Source organism: Lepidochelys kempii, chromosome 20, assembly GCF_965140265.1.
Source record: "Lepidochelys kempii isolate rLepKem1 chromosome 20, rLepKem1.hap2, whole genome shotgun sequence".
In the NCBI taxonomy this organism is placed as follows: Eukaryota; Metazoa; Chordata; order Testudines; family Cheloniidae; genus Lepidochelys; species Lepidochelys kempii.
In genome coordinates this window covers 26081518-26097319 of record NC_133275.1, presented here as the reverse complement: position 1 = coordinate 26097319, position 15802 = coordinate 26081518, and the positions used below count along the sequence as shown (strand labels likewise).

At 43.7% G+C, this 15802-nt stretch overlaps 1 protein-coding gene across 1 annotated transcript in view; it reads right to left on the bottom strand.

Annotated features, from left to right (window-relative positions):
* Positions 1-8194: 8194 nt before the first annotated feature.
* Positions 8195-15802, bottom strand: part of COLGALT1 (collagen beta(1-O)galactosyltransferase 1) — a 28168-nt gene continuing 20560 nt past the window's right edge. The window contains exons 8-12 of the mRNA XM_073318984.1: positions 15461-15567; positions 14678-14810; positions 13641-13768; positions 12375-12581; positions 8195-9793 (exon numbers count right to left, since the gene is read on the bottom strand). Of these exons, the coding sequence (XP_073175085.1) occupies positions 9526-9793; positions 12375-12581; positions 13641-13768; positions 14678-14810; positions 15461-15567 (843 nt within the window). The 3' untranslated portion in view covers positions 8195-9525. The remainder of the gene's footprint in view (positions 9794-12374; positions 12582-13640; positions 13769-14677; positions 14811-15460; positions 15568-15802) is intronic.

Sequence of the window (15802 nt, the reverse complement as noted above, 5' to 3'; positions counted from 1 at the left end):
CCCCCACTAGTCAGGATTATACCCTGGAACATCATACCTGGCTCATAGTAAGAGCCCCCCAGCTGTTGTAGTGTTATAAAATGCTCCCCAGCAGAATCTGTTACTTTGCTGTTGAGGGTGCTGGAGCAAGCTGACCATGTACAGTAACAGGGGCAAAAGGAAGGTGAGCTGGGGGTGGGTGGGTAGGAAGATCTAGACAAGGCTACTCTTCCCTCTCTGAAATGGAATAAGCTTCCAACCCCCCTCCAAAAAATACACCCCACTCTTTAAATACTCACAGTCTTCATTCCACACCTTTGGCTCAATAAGATTGGAGTTTGGGCCTTTTAGGTTCAACCTGTGTCTTCCCTTTGCAAAAGTAAGTTCTCTTTTTCCTCCTTGTCCTGAAGGATCAAACCCGGATTGCTTTTGCTTAACAGAATTCACTGGCTGATTGGGTGTGCTTTGGGTGTGCTTTGTGCGCGTCTTCTCCCAGTCAGCAAGGTAATTTTCATCGACACAAACAGAAGCCTGTTTATCAGTTTTTAGATCCTTAACCGCTACCAATTCTAAGGCTGGACTGTCTTAAAGAGATACCATCCATTTTCACCAGCAAGCTAGACTCAAAGTTCTGGTGTCCTTCCCTTACCAACCTCCACTTCCACATGGAATCAGATGTTAAGTTCACTGAGCCCCCACTTCTGCTTCTTGTGAGCTGGAGGTCCGGAGTTGATGGGGTGCGTGTTCAGGGATCAATTTATTGTGTCTAGAGGAGATGCGATAAATCTATCCCAATCCGGTGAGTAATGAAGACCTGCCCTGAGAGACTACAAGTCATATCTGAAGTGTCTAGAGATAAGAGTATACCTGCCATCTCCCACATTCTCAAGAAATTAACTGTGCAGCTGTTCTGCTCTGCAGACTTAGCTACTCAGTCTTCCCTCTGAACCGGAGGCACAGACTACTCACTTACAGAATCAGCATGGAGACATTTCTCTCTCAACAACCTTGTCTCCCCAATAAGCTAGCCAAACACAGCCACTTAGTTATAGGGGCTGTTCAACAACAGCTTTTACTCCATCTGAGACCTTTTCAAAGCTATTCACACTGGCTCTTTCTAAAGGAAAGACAGTGGATCCATTCACCACAGAAAATTTCTTGCTGTTAGGAACTGAAACTTTCTTGATTAAATCACTTTCACACCCTTCAGTTGCAGTAAACTGCTTGCAAAGACTACCATGAGGATTCCTTTCCCAAGGAGCTTTTCTAATCAACAGTTCACCCCCTCACAGAAATTCTGCCCTTACTCTCTTCACCTAGGGCTTGCTCTAAAGCAGTGGTTCTTAACCTAGGGTGCACACACCCCCTGGGGGGCAAGATGCCCTTTCTGGGGGTGTGAGACATGCCAGATTTTTTTTAGAAGGTAAATCATCAAAAACACAAATTAAGCACATGCCCGTAAGTACAACTACTTTGTTTCATCAAACCTATGTATTTATTATACATTTAACGATTACTGTGATATACAAATTGTTAAGCTAATTGTAGTGAAAATATCTTGCTACAAAATACAGCGTACTGCCAGGTTGTGGGGTGTTTCTTGATGCATGCACAGATGACGATGGGGTAGCGCTGCACCTCTGTCTGAATTCAGTTGGTCACTAACTGTTCGCGTGCCAGTTACAGTTTACTTCCACAGCAAAACTCTGCAAGGTCTCTGGGTAGTATGTGCGTATGTGTGTGTGCCTATTGTACTGTTATTTGTGGTGAACAACAACACTATTTTACATATATTTAATATGCATTTAAAAGTGTATAGGCCCTCCTATCTCCAATTATATATTTTTTTCATTTCAGTAACCCTTGCCATGTCGAAGAAATGCAAATGGAACGAGGACTATATTCGTTACAGGTTCACTTGTACGACAGAGGATGGAAATCAATGACCGCAATGTGTACTGTGCAGCTCGTTATTTTCAAACGCCAATCTCAAACCATCCAAGCTGTCTGAACATTTCACCAAACAGCATGGGGGTGCAGCTGCTGGACATGACATTGACGCCTTGAAGTCTACAAGGGCGTGATTTGATCGTAGCAGAACCTTGAGGACGTTTGGGTTTGCGTCACTTGAGAAGCCCTTGTTACAAGCATTCTATCAAGTTGCATATTTGCGTGCCAAGGAAAAGAAGCCTCATACAATAGCGGAGGAATTAGTGGAACCCTGTGCATTGGAAATGGCAATAGTATTGGGACCAGATGCACAAAAGCAGCTTCAGCAGGTTCCCTTGTCAAATGATGTGATCCGTTCTAGAATTCATGACATGAGCCAGGATATCTTGCAGCAAGTTATAGAAGATATCAAGGCCAGTCCTCTTAAAAAGTGTGTATTCAGTTGATTTGTCAAGCTGACATTGATGGCTGCAGTCAGCTGTTGGTGTTTGTGCAGTATGTAAAGGAGAAAAATCTTAGAAAAATTCTTGTTCTGTGAACCATTGCAATTAACTATGAAAGGAATCGATGTGTTCAATCTTGTCAAAGACTTCTTTTGAAGCATAATGCTTGATGTGTGTGGATCAATTTGCACCGATGTTGCCCCTGCCATGCTAGGAAAAAATTCAGGATTTGTTGCTTATGTAAAGAAATAAGTACCTCATATCATGATCACACATTGTATGTTGCACCATCGTGCACTTGCTGCAAAGACTTTGCCTACAAAATTGAAGGATACTTTGTCTACTGCGGTGAGCACAGTAAACTTCATCAGAGGACATAGTCTCAATCATCACCTCTTCCATGCTTTTTGAGAAGAAATTGGTGCCAAGCACACTGTCCTTTCCCATACAGAAGTGAGGTGGCTTACTGATATTTTTGAAACGTGTGAAGAAATAAGTCAGTTTCTTTGTAACCAAAGCAGTAATTTAGTTGATGACTTCGAAAATAGAGTTTATCCTTTGCCTTGCGTACATGGCAGGTGTATTCACACACCTAAATTAACTCAACACATCTAAGCAAGGAACTGGGATGAACACAGTAATGGCCAGCGAGACGTTATCTGCTTTTATTCGGAAACTTCCAGTTTGGATAAAGCGTGCTGAGAAAAGAAATTTCACTAACTTTCCTTTTCTTGAAGAAACAGTTGTTTCAGAAAATGAAGGAATGACCATCGCAACTGAAGTGACAAAAGCATTTGCAACAGTTGAGTGACTCTTTCCAAGGATATATTTCCACTGGAGAGCTTGATGTGGCAAAGAAATGCATACTGGATCCATTTCTTTTTAACCTGGATTCCATCAATGACAGTGATTTGATGAAAGATGAAGAGCAGAAGAGTCACTGAGCCGGTAAACCTAATGAGAGTAATTTTTTATGTATTCTTAATTTTACTGCAAAATTAAAATATATAATTTTCTTTCATTCTATAGTTATGATATATCTAGGTTTAAAGAACTGACTTACTTCAATGATTTTTTGATAAGGGGTGCGAGAACATATTTTGAGAACCAAAGGGGTGCAGGCTGCAGTGAAGGTTAAGAACCACTGCTTTAAAGGAACACTTTCCTGAGCAACAACAGACTTTCTGGGTCTTACTCACATCCAGGATCACCTCTGGCTCATCAGGCAGATTTCTACACAATCCCCTTTCAGGCAAACTGCTAGATTCCATAGTCAAAAGGTTAGAAGCATTTCTCTTTCCTTTGCCACTCACAACCTTAGGAATCTTTTCCTTCTTGCTACAAATGTCCAAACTATCAGTAGGTAACAATTAAATTACCTTTATGCTCTTCTTGTGACCTGGCTAGGATATCACCCTGATTGGATCGAGTTGCTACATCCTTTTCCAACCACACATTAGTGACAGGCAAAATACAAGCATCAGAATTGTTTGGTCTCTGGGATTTTGCTATGACGCTAACTGGACGCAACCTAGTTACAGTGCCATTCTCCCTAGCAGACATAAGCTTAGGACCATTCCCTTCCTAGACTTTAGTTGAATCCAGAACCAACTCTGAGTCAACTGCACTACCCTCAACCATCACAGGGTGAAAGGCACCTTCTGTCTGCTTTACAGACAAAGAAGAGCTAGAGACACATTCTCCTTTATCAGCCACACAGTTTGGGATCTCACTTTCCTTGTCCTAGCACACAGGGCTGTTCACAGACAACTGCTTGGAGACCAGAGTAGCTCCCTCCATAGGCAAGTCAATATCCCCAACAGACACAGGCACATTTCCTTCACTGTCACAATTCTCCACACAGGGAACAGGTAAGGTATAGGGACACTCATTTTTCCACTATCCTTGCCTTCCCAAACTGCTGACTAGATAAAGCCATCAGCTCACAAGGCAGCCTAGACTCATCCAAACTTTCCTTACCAGGCACATTGCCACTCCCAACAGATAAACTGCTGCTTTTCTCACTACACTGAGCTACTTCCAGCAAATCAGAGTTACCCTTTTCAGGTTCACTTTTATCAGCTGTATTAGCCAATAATCCATCAGCCATCAAAAATCTACCCTTTCCTTCCCCAGCTAGGGCTTTAACTTGACCATCCACTTTACTCTGCTCCTGAGAAACATTTTCCTGACCAACGAGCTCTCTGTGCTTGACCTAATTCCAGATTCACTTCTGAGACATTAAACAGACATCCAGAAACTTCATCACAGACAAACTGCTTTTTTGCACAGAAAAACATTTGGAGAAACCCTCCCCAGGAAAATCATTGCCCATAATAGACACAGGTTTAAGATAATTCCTTTCCTGTGACTGGTTACCTGGACTGAGCAAAGCTTTAACATTTTCCCCAAGCAAAAGATCCTTAGGCAATAACTTCCTTACACCAGCTATAACTTCATGCTTAGTACCATTCCATTCAAGGTGGATTCTAGCTAAAGGCACACAAAGTAAACTCAGAGGACAACATTCACACCTTGATTTGGTAAGTAGTCTTCCTCTGACAAGATCAGCTTTAACAAAAGTGATGTTAGAAGCTATAATTTGCCCTAAACAGCTTTTACCATTGACTTTTACACTCTATGAATTTTCCATCATCACTTTCATAGATAGCATTGACATAGTTTATGGGGTCACCATCTACTGAATTCACAGTAACAGCATTTACATAAAAGGTGGCAGTGTTGGGATACGTTTGGTTACACCCAGACAACTGCTCAGTTATACAACATACCAACATTTTCAAGATGATGTAATTTCAGCTGTTCTTCCCCTGCTTTTTTGACTTGGAGCCTGTCTGGCAACCCTTTCCTCAGCAGCCAGTAGCTCAACATGCTCCCAACAAGCCCTTTCCTCTCTTATACCAGCTTCTTTTTCCAATTCAGCCAATCTTTCACAGCAGCTTCCTTCTCCAGCTGGGCCAATGCTTGCTCTCTCTCATTCAAATTTCTGTCAGTTTTTGTCCATGTTCAAACTGCAGGCTGTCTCTCAGGGCTGCAGTTTCATTGCTTCCGCTGATGCTTTCTGGCTCATGATCATTGATCTTTAACCAACAAAACTCCCAATACCAAAATTCAAATTTGGATAGTGTGGGGTTCTGACCCAAAGCTTAATTGACCTGGTTCTGTGGATCCTGCTGACTACGCCAACGTAATGATGCTGGCTTTGGTGGGACCTAACTGAGAATATCAATTCAGGACAAATTGCTTAGAGCAGGGCAGTTACAGCCCAAAACCGGAGTTCCTTTACTATTAAGGCAAACCAAACCAGCCAAACAGAGAGGACTTTGATTTTACCCCACTGGCTAACCACAAGTCACACAAGTAATTCCCTTAGACACTCCCGTTTCCCCAGTATCACCACCAGTGCCACTTGTTATGGGGATGGTTAAGAAAAAAAAAAAAAAAAAGGTTCTCCCGATCCCAAAGGACCAAGCCCCAGATCCAGGTCAATATACAAATCAGATCTTACCCACAAACCACACTGTTGCCAATCCTTTAGAATCTAAAATCTAAAGGTTTATTCATAAAAAGAAAAAGATATAGATGAGAGCTAGAATTGGTTAAATGGACTCAATTACTTACAGTAATGGCAAAGTTCTTGGTTTCAGGCTTGTAGCAGTGATAGAATACATTGCAGGTTCAAATCAAGTCTCTGGAGTACATCCACAGCTGGGATGGGTCATTCAGTCCTTTGTTTAGATCTTCAGTTTGTAGCAAAGTCCTTCCAGAAATAAGAAGCTGGATTGAAGACAAGATGGAGGAGTCTTCCAGGTCTTTTATATCCTCTGCCCTGTGGAAGATCACAGCAGCAAGATGGAGCCTGGAGTTACATGGGCAAGTCACATGTCCATGCATGACTCAGTTCTTTACAGGTGGCAGCCACTGCCCACCATGAACGTCCCCAGGAAGACTTCTTATGTGGATTGGAGCCTTCAAAGGTCTATTGTCAGTTAAGTGTTTCTTGACTGGGCACTTAACTTGCAAGTTCCTTTCTCAAGAAGCTGACCAAATGCTTTACTAAGACTACTTAGAACCAAAATACATTGATATACAACGTACATAGCCAATATTAATAACTTCAGCTACAAAAATGATACACACAGATAGCATAATCATAATTAGCAAATCATAACCTTTCCATAGACACCTTACATGACAAAATACATCGGAAGGACAGAACAGGTCATGCTGGTGGGGGAGTGGCACTATATATGAAAGAAAGTATAGAATCAAATGAAGTTAAAATCTTAAATGAACAAAGCTGGACCACAGAATATATCTATTCTATATATAGAATAGCAGTAGGGATATATTACCAACCAGGATGGTGATAGTGAAAATGCTCAGGAAGATTAGAGAGGCTATTAAAATAAAAGAATCAATAATAATAATAATAATAATGGGGGATTTCAACTATCCCCATATTGACTGGGTACATGTCACTTCAGGACGGGATGCAGAGAAAGTTTCTTCACACCTTAAATTACTGCTTCTTGGAGCAGCTAGTCCTGGAACCTACAAGAGGAGAGGCAATTCTTGATTTAGTCGTAAGTGGAGCACAGGATCTGGTCCAAGAGGTGAATATAGCTAGACCGCTTGATAACAGCGATCATAATAATTAAATTTAAAATACCTGTGGCAGGAAAACCACCACAGCAGCCCAACACTGTAGCATTTAATTGCAGAAAGGGGAACTACACAAAAATGAGGAGGCTAGTTAAACAGAAATTAAAAAGGGAAGTGCCAGAAGTGAAATCCCTGCCAGCTGCACGGAAACTTTTTAAAGACACCATAATAGAGGCTCAACTTAGATGTACACCCCAAATTAAAAAACATAGTAAGAGAACCAAAAAAGTGCCATGATGGCTAAACAACAAAGTAAAAGAATCAGTGAAAGGCAAAAAGGCATCCTTTAAAAAGTGGAAGTTAAATCCTAGCGAGGAAAATAGAAAGGAGCATAAATTCTGGCAAATGAAGTATAAAATATAATTAGGAAGGTCAAAAAAGACTTTGAAGAACAGCTAGCCAAAGACCCAAAAAGTAATAGGAAAAAAAAATTTAAGTATATCAGAAGCAGGAAGACTGCTAAACAACCAGTGGGTCCACTGGATGATCACAATGCTAAAGGTTCACTCAAGTCCCCCACCGAAGAAGAAAAATGGATACACATGAAAGCAGGCAGCCACTCTCTCCCTGTAAGAGGACAGCACAGCTCCTTTTCTAGAGGATTCCTCAAGCCAGCACAGTGGAAGCAGCACTGGAACATGGAGGCACTTCTTAGTGTTCTAGAAGTAGGTCTAATTACACTTCAGGATGGAACTGATTGGTTCAGTACTGGAAATGCCAAACAAGGGTTCAACCTCTCTTCTGGTCAGATACAAATGCACCCCAACAATGACCATATATTTATTAGTCTATGGGAAAAATCAGCATTCTCACTCCAGCTCCTAGGACAGGGACCCACAGTGCAACTGCCAGTACCACACCTCCCTCAGCAGAAACCATGGAGTGAAAGGGCCATGGGGAATCAGGCTCCACTCATTTCTAGGGCTCCTCCAGGTCAGGGAGGAGGTACATGGGTTAGGCAGTGCAAGCAAGTTTGTACCACTGCTGCCAAGTTGATCAAAAGAAGACTTTACTCTCCAGGGCTGTGAAGCCAGCACTAGATTACAATACAAGTTGGTGCTTGAAGAAGTCAGCTCTTGCTGTGCTCCTTCCCCAGCACTCTGGGCTGTTTGTGAAGAAGCAAGAGACAGTTCAAATCATAGCCAAAGATTTTATAAAAACACGAAAAGTTTTGGTTTTACAGAAAGAGAAGACTTCAGCTTATATTAGGGCACATCATAAGCAGGAACTGCAGGATCTGGCAGCATTTCACCCCTCCTCCCCACATACCCCAAGAGAACATTCAAGGGTCATGAGCAGGGACCCCAGAAATCCATTTGCCAGGGGAAAAAATACATACTGTGTTTTTATAGAGAATCTTTGTTTTTTTCCTCAATGTAAAATTAACTAAATTTTACTGAAAGTACCAGTAGCACTTTTTCAATGTGCACAACCTCCCGCTCTTGTGGTTGATTTTTGAACGTGCTTTAAATACACATAGCTAAACATACTCCAATAAATGCTTGCGGTGTATAGAGGTTACTCAATGCCAAATAGGGTGTTGCATTTTAATGCATCTCAAATTTCACTTCAGCCTCCACACATGAGTAATTAAAGTTATAAAAAGATGCTAAAAACTTTAAAAGTCATCCCAAAGACCATGTCACTGAGTTTGGTAAGGACAAATTTAATGTTGATGGTAACCTGCTGTTCTGTACTGTATGCAGCAAGGCTGTAGGTGAAGTTTGAAGGCAGACAATCACAAAACACATGGAAAGAGCTAAACTGACTGAAAAGAAATGAAAGGCTGAAACAGCAGGGCCCTTGACAACAGTAAAGAAACAATGCACTGTGACTGGATCATTCCAGTGTTTTACAACTGTAAATATATCAATAAAACATTGTGTTCAACTGATACCTATATATTTTGTGGCTAGGGAAAAGAACGTTAAGTGTTTCATTTTAAAAATCCATGCCCCCCTCCCCCCCCATTATGGTTTTTTATTGGATAATTTTTTTGTTGTTTTTTTAAATCAGAGAAAACTAGGATCCCTGGTCATGAGATACATTCCTAGCACAGATACACACATGGCAACAGAGGCAGGAAGACCAATGTCTTATCCCGTTTCAATTTCCTAAACCAAAGAATAAAACTTCTCCACTACAACGAGCAACCGTGTAAAGATCTGTGCTGAACCACAGAGCAGTGGCTGAATTGAGGGACAAGGCAAACCTGACTTTCTCCAGCATTCTCTCTCACACAGAGTCCTGCAATAGCAGAGGTCAGCAGGTCTTCAGCCATGACACTCATTGGCTTTGTCATCTAAGTGACTTTACCATTATATTCTTGGACAGAACGAAGCCCCAGTAATCCCCAGGGAAGGATGTTGCTATACCCCTTTCCCTGCTTTCTACCCCTGCTCCAACACACACCCTTCCTTATCACGGTCAGTCCCTTCATCCATTTCCTAGAAGGGGCCTGCTTTGGTCATAGCTCATCCCGGGCTGTACTGTCAAGAGGTGATTGGAGCACATCTGAGTTCTTGGCCTCCTTGCTGAGCTCCTGCTGTTCTTTCATTTTCTGGGATTTGGCACGGTCCCAGTCAGTTTTTACTCTCTCATTATTCCAAACCACAGAGGTCTCAGTGTCGCTGATGTAGCCATCATCACCAGTGTAATGTGTTGGGTAAACCAGCAGTGGTTCCACTGAAAAGGCCAGCAAATTCCGGTTTTCAAAATGTTCCATGTATTCAGAGCTGTTCAGAAAAGGAAAAAAAAAGTGGTGGTGGTGGGGAAAGGTGTCATGTCTTCTGCATTTACCCTACAATCCATCTTCAGCCTCCCGCACCAGTGCATTAATCCCTCCATCTACCCTGCTTCACTCCAGACACTCCTCATCCTCCCACTGCACACTGTGGCATTCAAACCACACATCAACTTACTTAATCTTCTAACCCACAATCCTTCCAGCCCGCTCCCAAGAGGGGGACATTCATCTTCCAGAAGTGTTTGTCTTTCCCTAAAAGAACAGCAGCTGTGGAAAAACATGGCAGCTCCAACAATTCCTAAGAAATGAGTGTTTTAGAGCCCTCTCCAACCCCCACCCAAGTAGCTCCAACCAGATCTCAGCCTCCTGGGGCATAACCAGGCTACAAAAGCCAGAAGCCATCTTGTTACTACTGTCATGTGGGAATGAGCCTAGGATAGTCAGGAAAAACACTGCTTGAACCAGGCAGTGTTGAGCAAGATGGTCTGAAGGTGTGATGTCAGCTCTCACTGACAGGGCTGGGTGGCCCATTTGATCCTCAGTAAAGTGGCAGATTTTAGAAGCTGTATCACGGAGCAGACTGGACTGCAAGTCCCTTCACAGAAATTCCAGTACGGTGATCAAGTCAGTCAACAGTAAAGGGCTACAGCAGGCTCGTGCCCTTGCTGTGCAGGAACCCCAGTGGCCTCCTTGGATTAGAATTAGAACCAGCCAAAGTTTTTGGCATTTAACAAATGGCTTTTTTGTCAAAACAGAAAATTCTGCAGGAAGTGTCTGATTTCACCCACGTTTCTCAGGTATTCATTAAAAAACCCCATGGGTGCTGAAGACAAACATTTCTGGTTGTTCAATAAAAATATCAAAAAGCTTTAAGAAAAATTAAGAAAAAATATAGGTATGTCAATCACAGTTAACTCACATGATTAACTCAAAAAAATTAATCACAATTAATTGCACTTGTTCTATAATACCAGTTGAAATTTATTAATTTTTTTAATCGCATGACAGCCCTAGAAAAATGTTTTCATTCAAATTTTTCATAGGAACGGTGATGTGTCATTCCATATTCTTATTAAATTATGCTTATGATACAAATATGACATAACTGAGATACACTTTATGTCAGATGGCTCATGTGAGATATCATTAGAGGTTATGATTTATTGAATGCAATTATCCAATCTGTATGCCTGTATCATTTCTGTATCTGAAGTTAGGAATATTGACTATGTATCCGTATTTCAACCATGCTACTTTGGGTGACACTCACTGCTAACAGTTCAGATACAACAATGGAAAAGCCAGACAGGGCAGATGGCCCATCAGCAAGGGCAATAAGCTGTGAAAAACTTGGCCTTCCTGTGGATGTTCCATACTGCCATTGACTCATGGACGCTGTGATCCTACAGAGTCAGGGGGTCTTGCCGCCGATACTAAACATTACCTGGGACGACTTGTAATTTTTCACTGTAAGGGAAGGGGGTGCCAAGTTTGGGAAAAAAGGATTCCTGCCTTATGTAAATCCTATTTAAGGGTGGGGAGGAAGGCAAACAAGACTCCTCCCCCTTCATGGCCTGTCTGCCCAAGAAGAAAGACTGCAAAATGTAAGGCAAGGTGGGAGTCCAGACTGAGACAGGGGTCTAGTCTGAAAAGAACTATAACTGGAACTCTGAACCACAGAAGCTTTGCAAACTGCCCGCAACAATATCTAGGGTGAGAAATACTATTTGTAACCAATTTCTTAGTGAAACTAGCTTAGTTTGCGTGTTTGATTTCGTTTGCTTATTCTACTTTGTTTTGTTTGTTACCCCTTTTAACACTTAAAATCTGCCTTTTATAGTTAATAAAATTTGTTTATTATTAAACCCAGATTCTGTAATTTCTAACGGGGTGGGGACGGGGAGAAGTGTGCACATCTCTCTCCACATTGAGGGATGGGGCAAATTTCATAATATATCTTTAGGTCTGCACTCCAAGGGAGGTTGACATCTGAGTACTGGAGCAAGTCTCTTAAGCTCATCTTCCTAGAGCTGATCTGCAGCTGTGTGTGAGTGACACCGACAGACACGCAGTTTTAAGTTCCTGGCTCAGCAAGACAGGCTAAAGGGGGCCCATGCTGGCAGAACAGGTAGACTCAGTGGTTTCTAGGCACATCAGGTGGCTTCCCAAGGGGTCCAACCCATCACAGGAACAATAACCATTTCCTCAATCAGCTCTAGTTAGAATCTCTCATAACAAGTTCTCATGCTGCTTCCAGGGACAAGCAGGAAAGCTCTGCAGTACCCTCACACCCACTCCATATGCTACTACTGGGATAGGTGAGGCTTCACTGCCAAGTTCAGAACACAGGGGTTATTCCCTGTTCAGCTACAGCAGCTGACTACAGACTCCATCTCCGACCACCGCTGAAGCAGCAGCAAAGAGTTTTTTCAAAGCTCTGCCTGCAACAGGCTTCTCACTTCAGAATACAATGCTTCAGGATCCCTTCCCCCTCGCACCCACCCTTCCTATAGGCTGATACACCCTTCTTTCCACAGCACTAGGCCCCAGAGGATGCAGTCCAGACTCACACAGGGTGTTTGTCAAACATGACAGGAAGAAATTCATCCACCGGTAACATCTTGGAGAGTGGCTCAGCCGCCAGCAGCTTCTGGGCACCCTGCAGTGAAATCACATAGGCTAGAGTCCAGTAGGAATAATCTGCCTCCACCAGGTTCCGCACGTGAGGCACAGACTTCTCTGGATGCTCCACCTGCATTCGCTTCCTCCCAATGTAACTGGGGGAGACAGACAGCAGCACAAGATTATCTTTTAGAAAGAGACTCACATTCTAGCTCAGGGGTCTCAAACTTCATTGCACTGCGACCCCCTTCTGACAACAAAAATTACTACAGGACCCCAGGAGGGGGACAAAGCCTGAACCCATCTAAGCCCCACCACGGGAGGGGAGGGAAGGGGGCAAAGCCAAAGCCTCACTACCCCAGGCTGGGGGGGCCAAAGTCCAAGGGCTTCAGCCCCAGGCAGGGGGCCTGTAATCTTAGCCCTGCCACCCAGGGCTGAAGCCCTCGGGCTTGGGGCCTGGGCCCCAGCAAGTCTAAGACAGCCCTGGAGACCCGATTAAAATGGGGTCCCGACCCACAGATTGAGAACTGCTGCAAGCAGCAGTTAGGATGGAATTCTCTGGTCAGCTTTATGCAGGAGGTCAGATCAGATGATCTAATAGCAGTGGCCTTAAAAAAAAAAGAAAAAAAAAAGAAAAAAAAAAGAAAAGAAAATCTATGAAATCCCCATGCCTGGAATCAGTCAACATAGGTGGAGAGCAGAGGTGGCAGGTATCCTTGTAGCATAGGGCAGCAACTTCTGGCATAAAACAAACCCACTGTCTGGTTAACATGGTACATGGTCCTCTCTGATGTTGTGTTTGTGCATGGTAGAGAAATCTTGTGTAGTCATTAGTGGGTGAGCCTATGCTCTGAACAGAGTGCAGCTCAGCCTTCTCACCAGCACCCAGGCTCTACCAGAATTGTTCCATTGGAGCTGTTGGTAACAGGGAAATCAATGACCCCTCTGTTCCCAGTCTGCCAAGTCATCAAAGTATCACTCTCTCCTTATTCAAATCCCTTTCAAAAAGCCACTTCTTCCTAATGCCTACAAAAAGCAAGTTTTTAATAATCAACGGGTAGGTTCTCGCTCTTTTAGACTGCAAGCTCTTTGGGGCAGGATTTATGTATTGTATAACACAGTGCGTACTGCCAGAGATAAACAGATAATTAAAGACAAGTGCCCAGGGAAGCTGAGTAGAACATCAGTATAATGTTCTGATCTTCTGCACTTACATCAAGTCCCAGTCCAGACCCTCTTCTTCGAGGTCATACATCAGATTCATTAGCCGTCGTTTAAAGAATATTTCAAACCGCAGGTCATCCTCAAACACGACTGATTTCTCCAGCCCTCTCTCCACAATCTAGCAGAACAGAAGCCAAGTCAGAGAACCTGAAATGCCTGCCCCTCCTTCGCACCACCCCCCGTGACATGTAATTTATCTCCCCTTCTTTCACAGCACTGGTATCTATTTTAGTGCTGAGGAATTAGCTCTCTTTTGCCCCCCAACCTCTTCCATGTGTATTCCCTTTTACCACCTCTAGGGCACATCAAGGCATCAAGAGGAAGGTTCAGATTGTCAGTTATTTTTAGTAAAAGTCACAGACAGGTTGTAGGCAACAAACAAAAATTCACGGAAGCCCGTGGCCTGTCTGACTTTCACTAAAAATAATGGGACGAGGCCTGACGAGGGGATGACTGAAGCCTGAGCACTGGGGTGGGGGAAGAAGAGATGAGAGTCTGAACCCCGCTGCAGGGCCTCCTGCCACTCATGGTGGCTGAAGAGGAAAACGTCATGGAGGTCTCTGAAAGTCACAGAATCCGTGACCTCCATGACATAATCTTACCCTTAATCATGAGATCTGCAAGACTGCTCCCAACCTGATGTGTATAAATATACCCATTGTGGCTCACACAGTAACCCAAAAAACTAGAGGAGGGTACCACCCTGCTACCTACACACTCCTCTCACCCAACTGAACAGCATCAGCATGTGAATTCCTGCTCAATGCAGGGGTTATGCAAATCTCTGGATGGTCCTGAGCATAAATCCCCACCACCTCCCACAAGACTGTACGTCCCTGCTTATCTTTTGTGCAACTGAAAACCCCCTGCCAAGAGCAGTGGGAATGCTGGAAATGGTAGAACCATGGCAGGAGCACAAACTGAAAAGGTTCTTGTTTGGCCATCACACCCACACTGAACAAGTGTTCTGAAGGGGTCAGAAGCACCAAGATTCCTGGAGCTCTCCTGAGAATGCAGACTCTCTCACCTCCTTCCAGATTTTGTAGTGACTGAGGAAGCAGCCCAGCTCCCCTTTGGTGAGTGGACGGCCGTGGTATGGATCCTTATATCCTGGCAGCATCTGAATCCCCATGGCTTCCACCTCACTGCTGTTCATGGCTCTGCAAACAAGCACAATGTGGTTAATGCCTCCGTCAGCACAGAGCAGCAGCTGGCTTTGGAGTCTCTGCTAATGCTCATAAATGCAGCTTCTCTCCCCAAGAAATCTCCAGGCCACTTTATTTTAAGACTCTCTCTTTGCAGAAAAGATGAGAAACAGAACAGAAAATGCTAGGATTACTCATTCTCACAGTCATTTTAGAAAGAATGCAGGTAGTTTAGGTCAATACAACAGTTGTTCTGGCAACAGCTCAAGGCACTAGACAGCCATTGTCTTGTTTCCTCACCCTGAGGGAGCTTGTGTGCACATGCAGGGAAGGCATTATTAGAGGAACTATACAGGCTATTCACTCAGCAGCCTCTTTGTCCATTGACAGGGTGGGATGAAGGGAGACAAAGCCTTACAATCCACAAGGGGCTTCTGACAGCAGAGAACTTTGGGTGTCAGTGCTTCCCAGTCACTTCATAGAGAGTCTAGCTCCTCCTTCTTCCCTCCACCAAGCAATGGAGTTGCCCTACTTCCCTGCATCTCCAAGAGACAACATCAGCTCCTCCCAATAAGTCCACCCTCCAGGAACCCTCATTGGAATATTCCAGTTCCTTATTATCAGGTGCTGGACTGGGCACATGCGTGTTCTCTGGATGCACTCACTTTCCATCCACAGCCTCAATGATTTTGCAGTCGATCTGCTGCTCGTACAGCGTCCGCAGCATTCGCTCTCGTCGATCTGCCCTGCGCTTTAAGTTAATCATGAAAACCTGAGGAAATAAAATCCATGGCCATGATTGTGCAGGGAGGTCCCTACCACACCCAGGGAGGCAAGAACTCAAGTGCAACCTTGCTGCATCTTGCACTGAACACAAGGGAAGAGATACCCTGTGCTTTATTAAGACCTAGCAATGAAGCTCAGGCATTAGAGAGTCTGAAGTGACCACAGGAGGAAGCTCAGCTTGTGCAAACTAAACACTATTCTTCATCTCAGTAACATGCCTG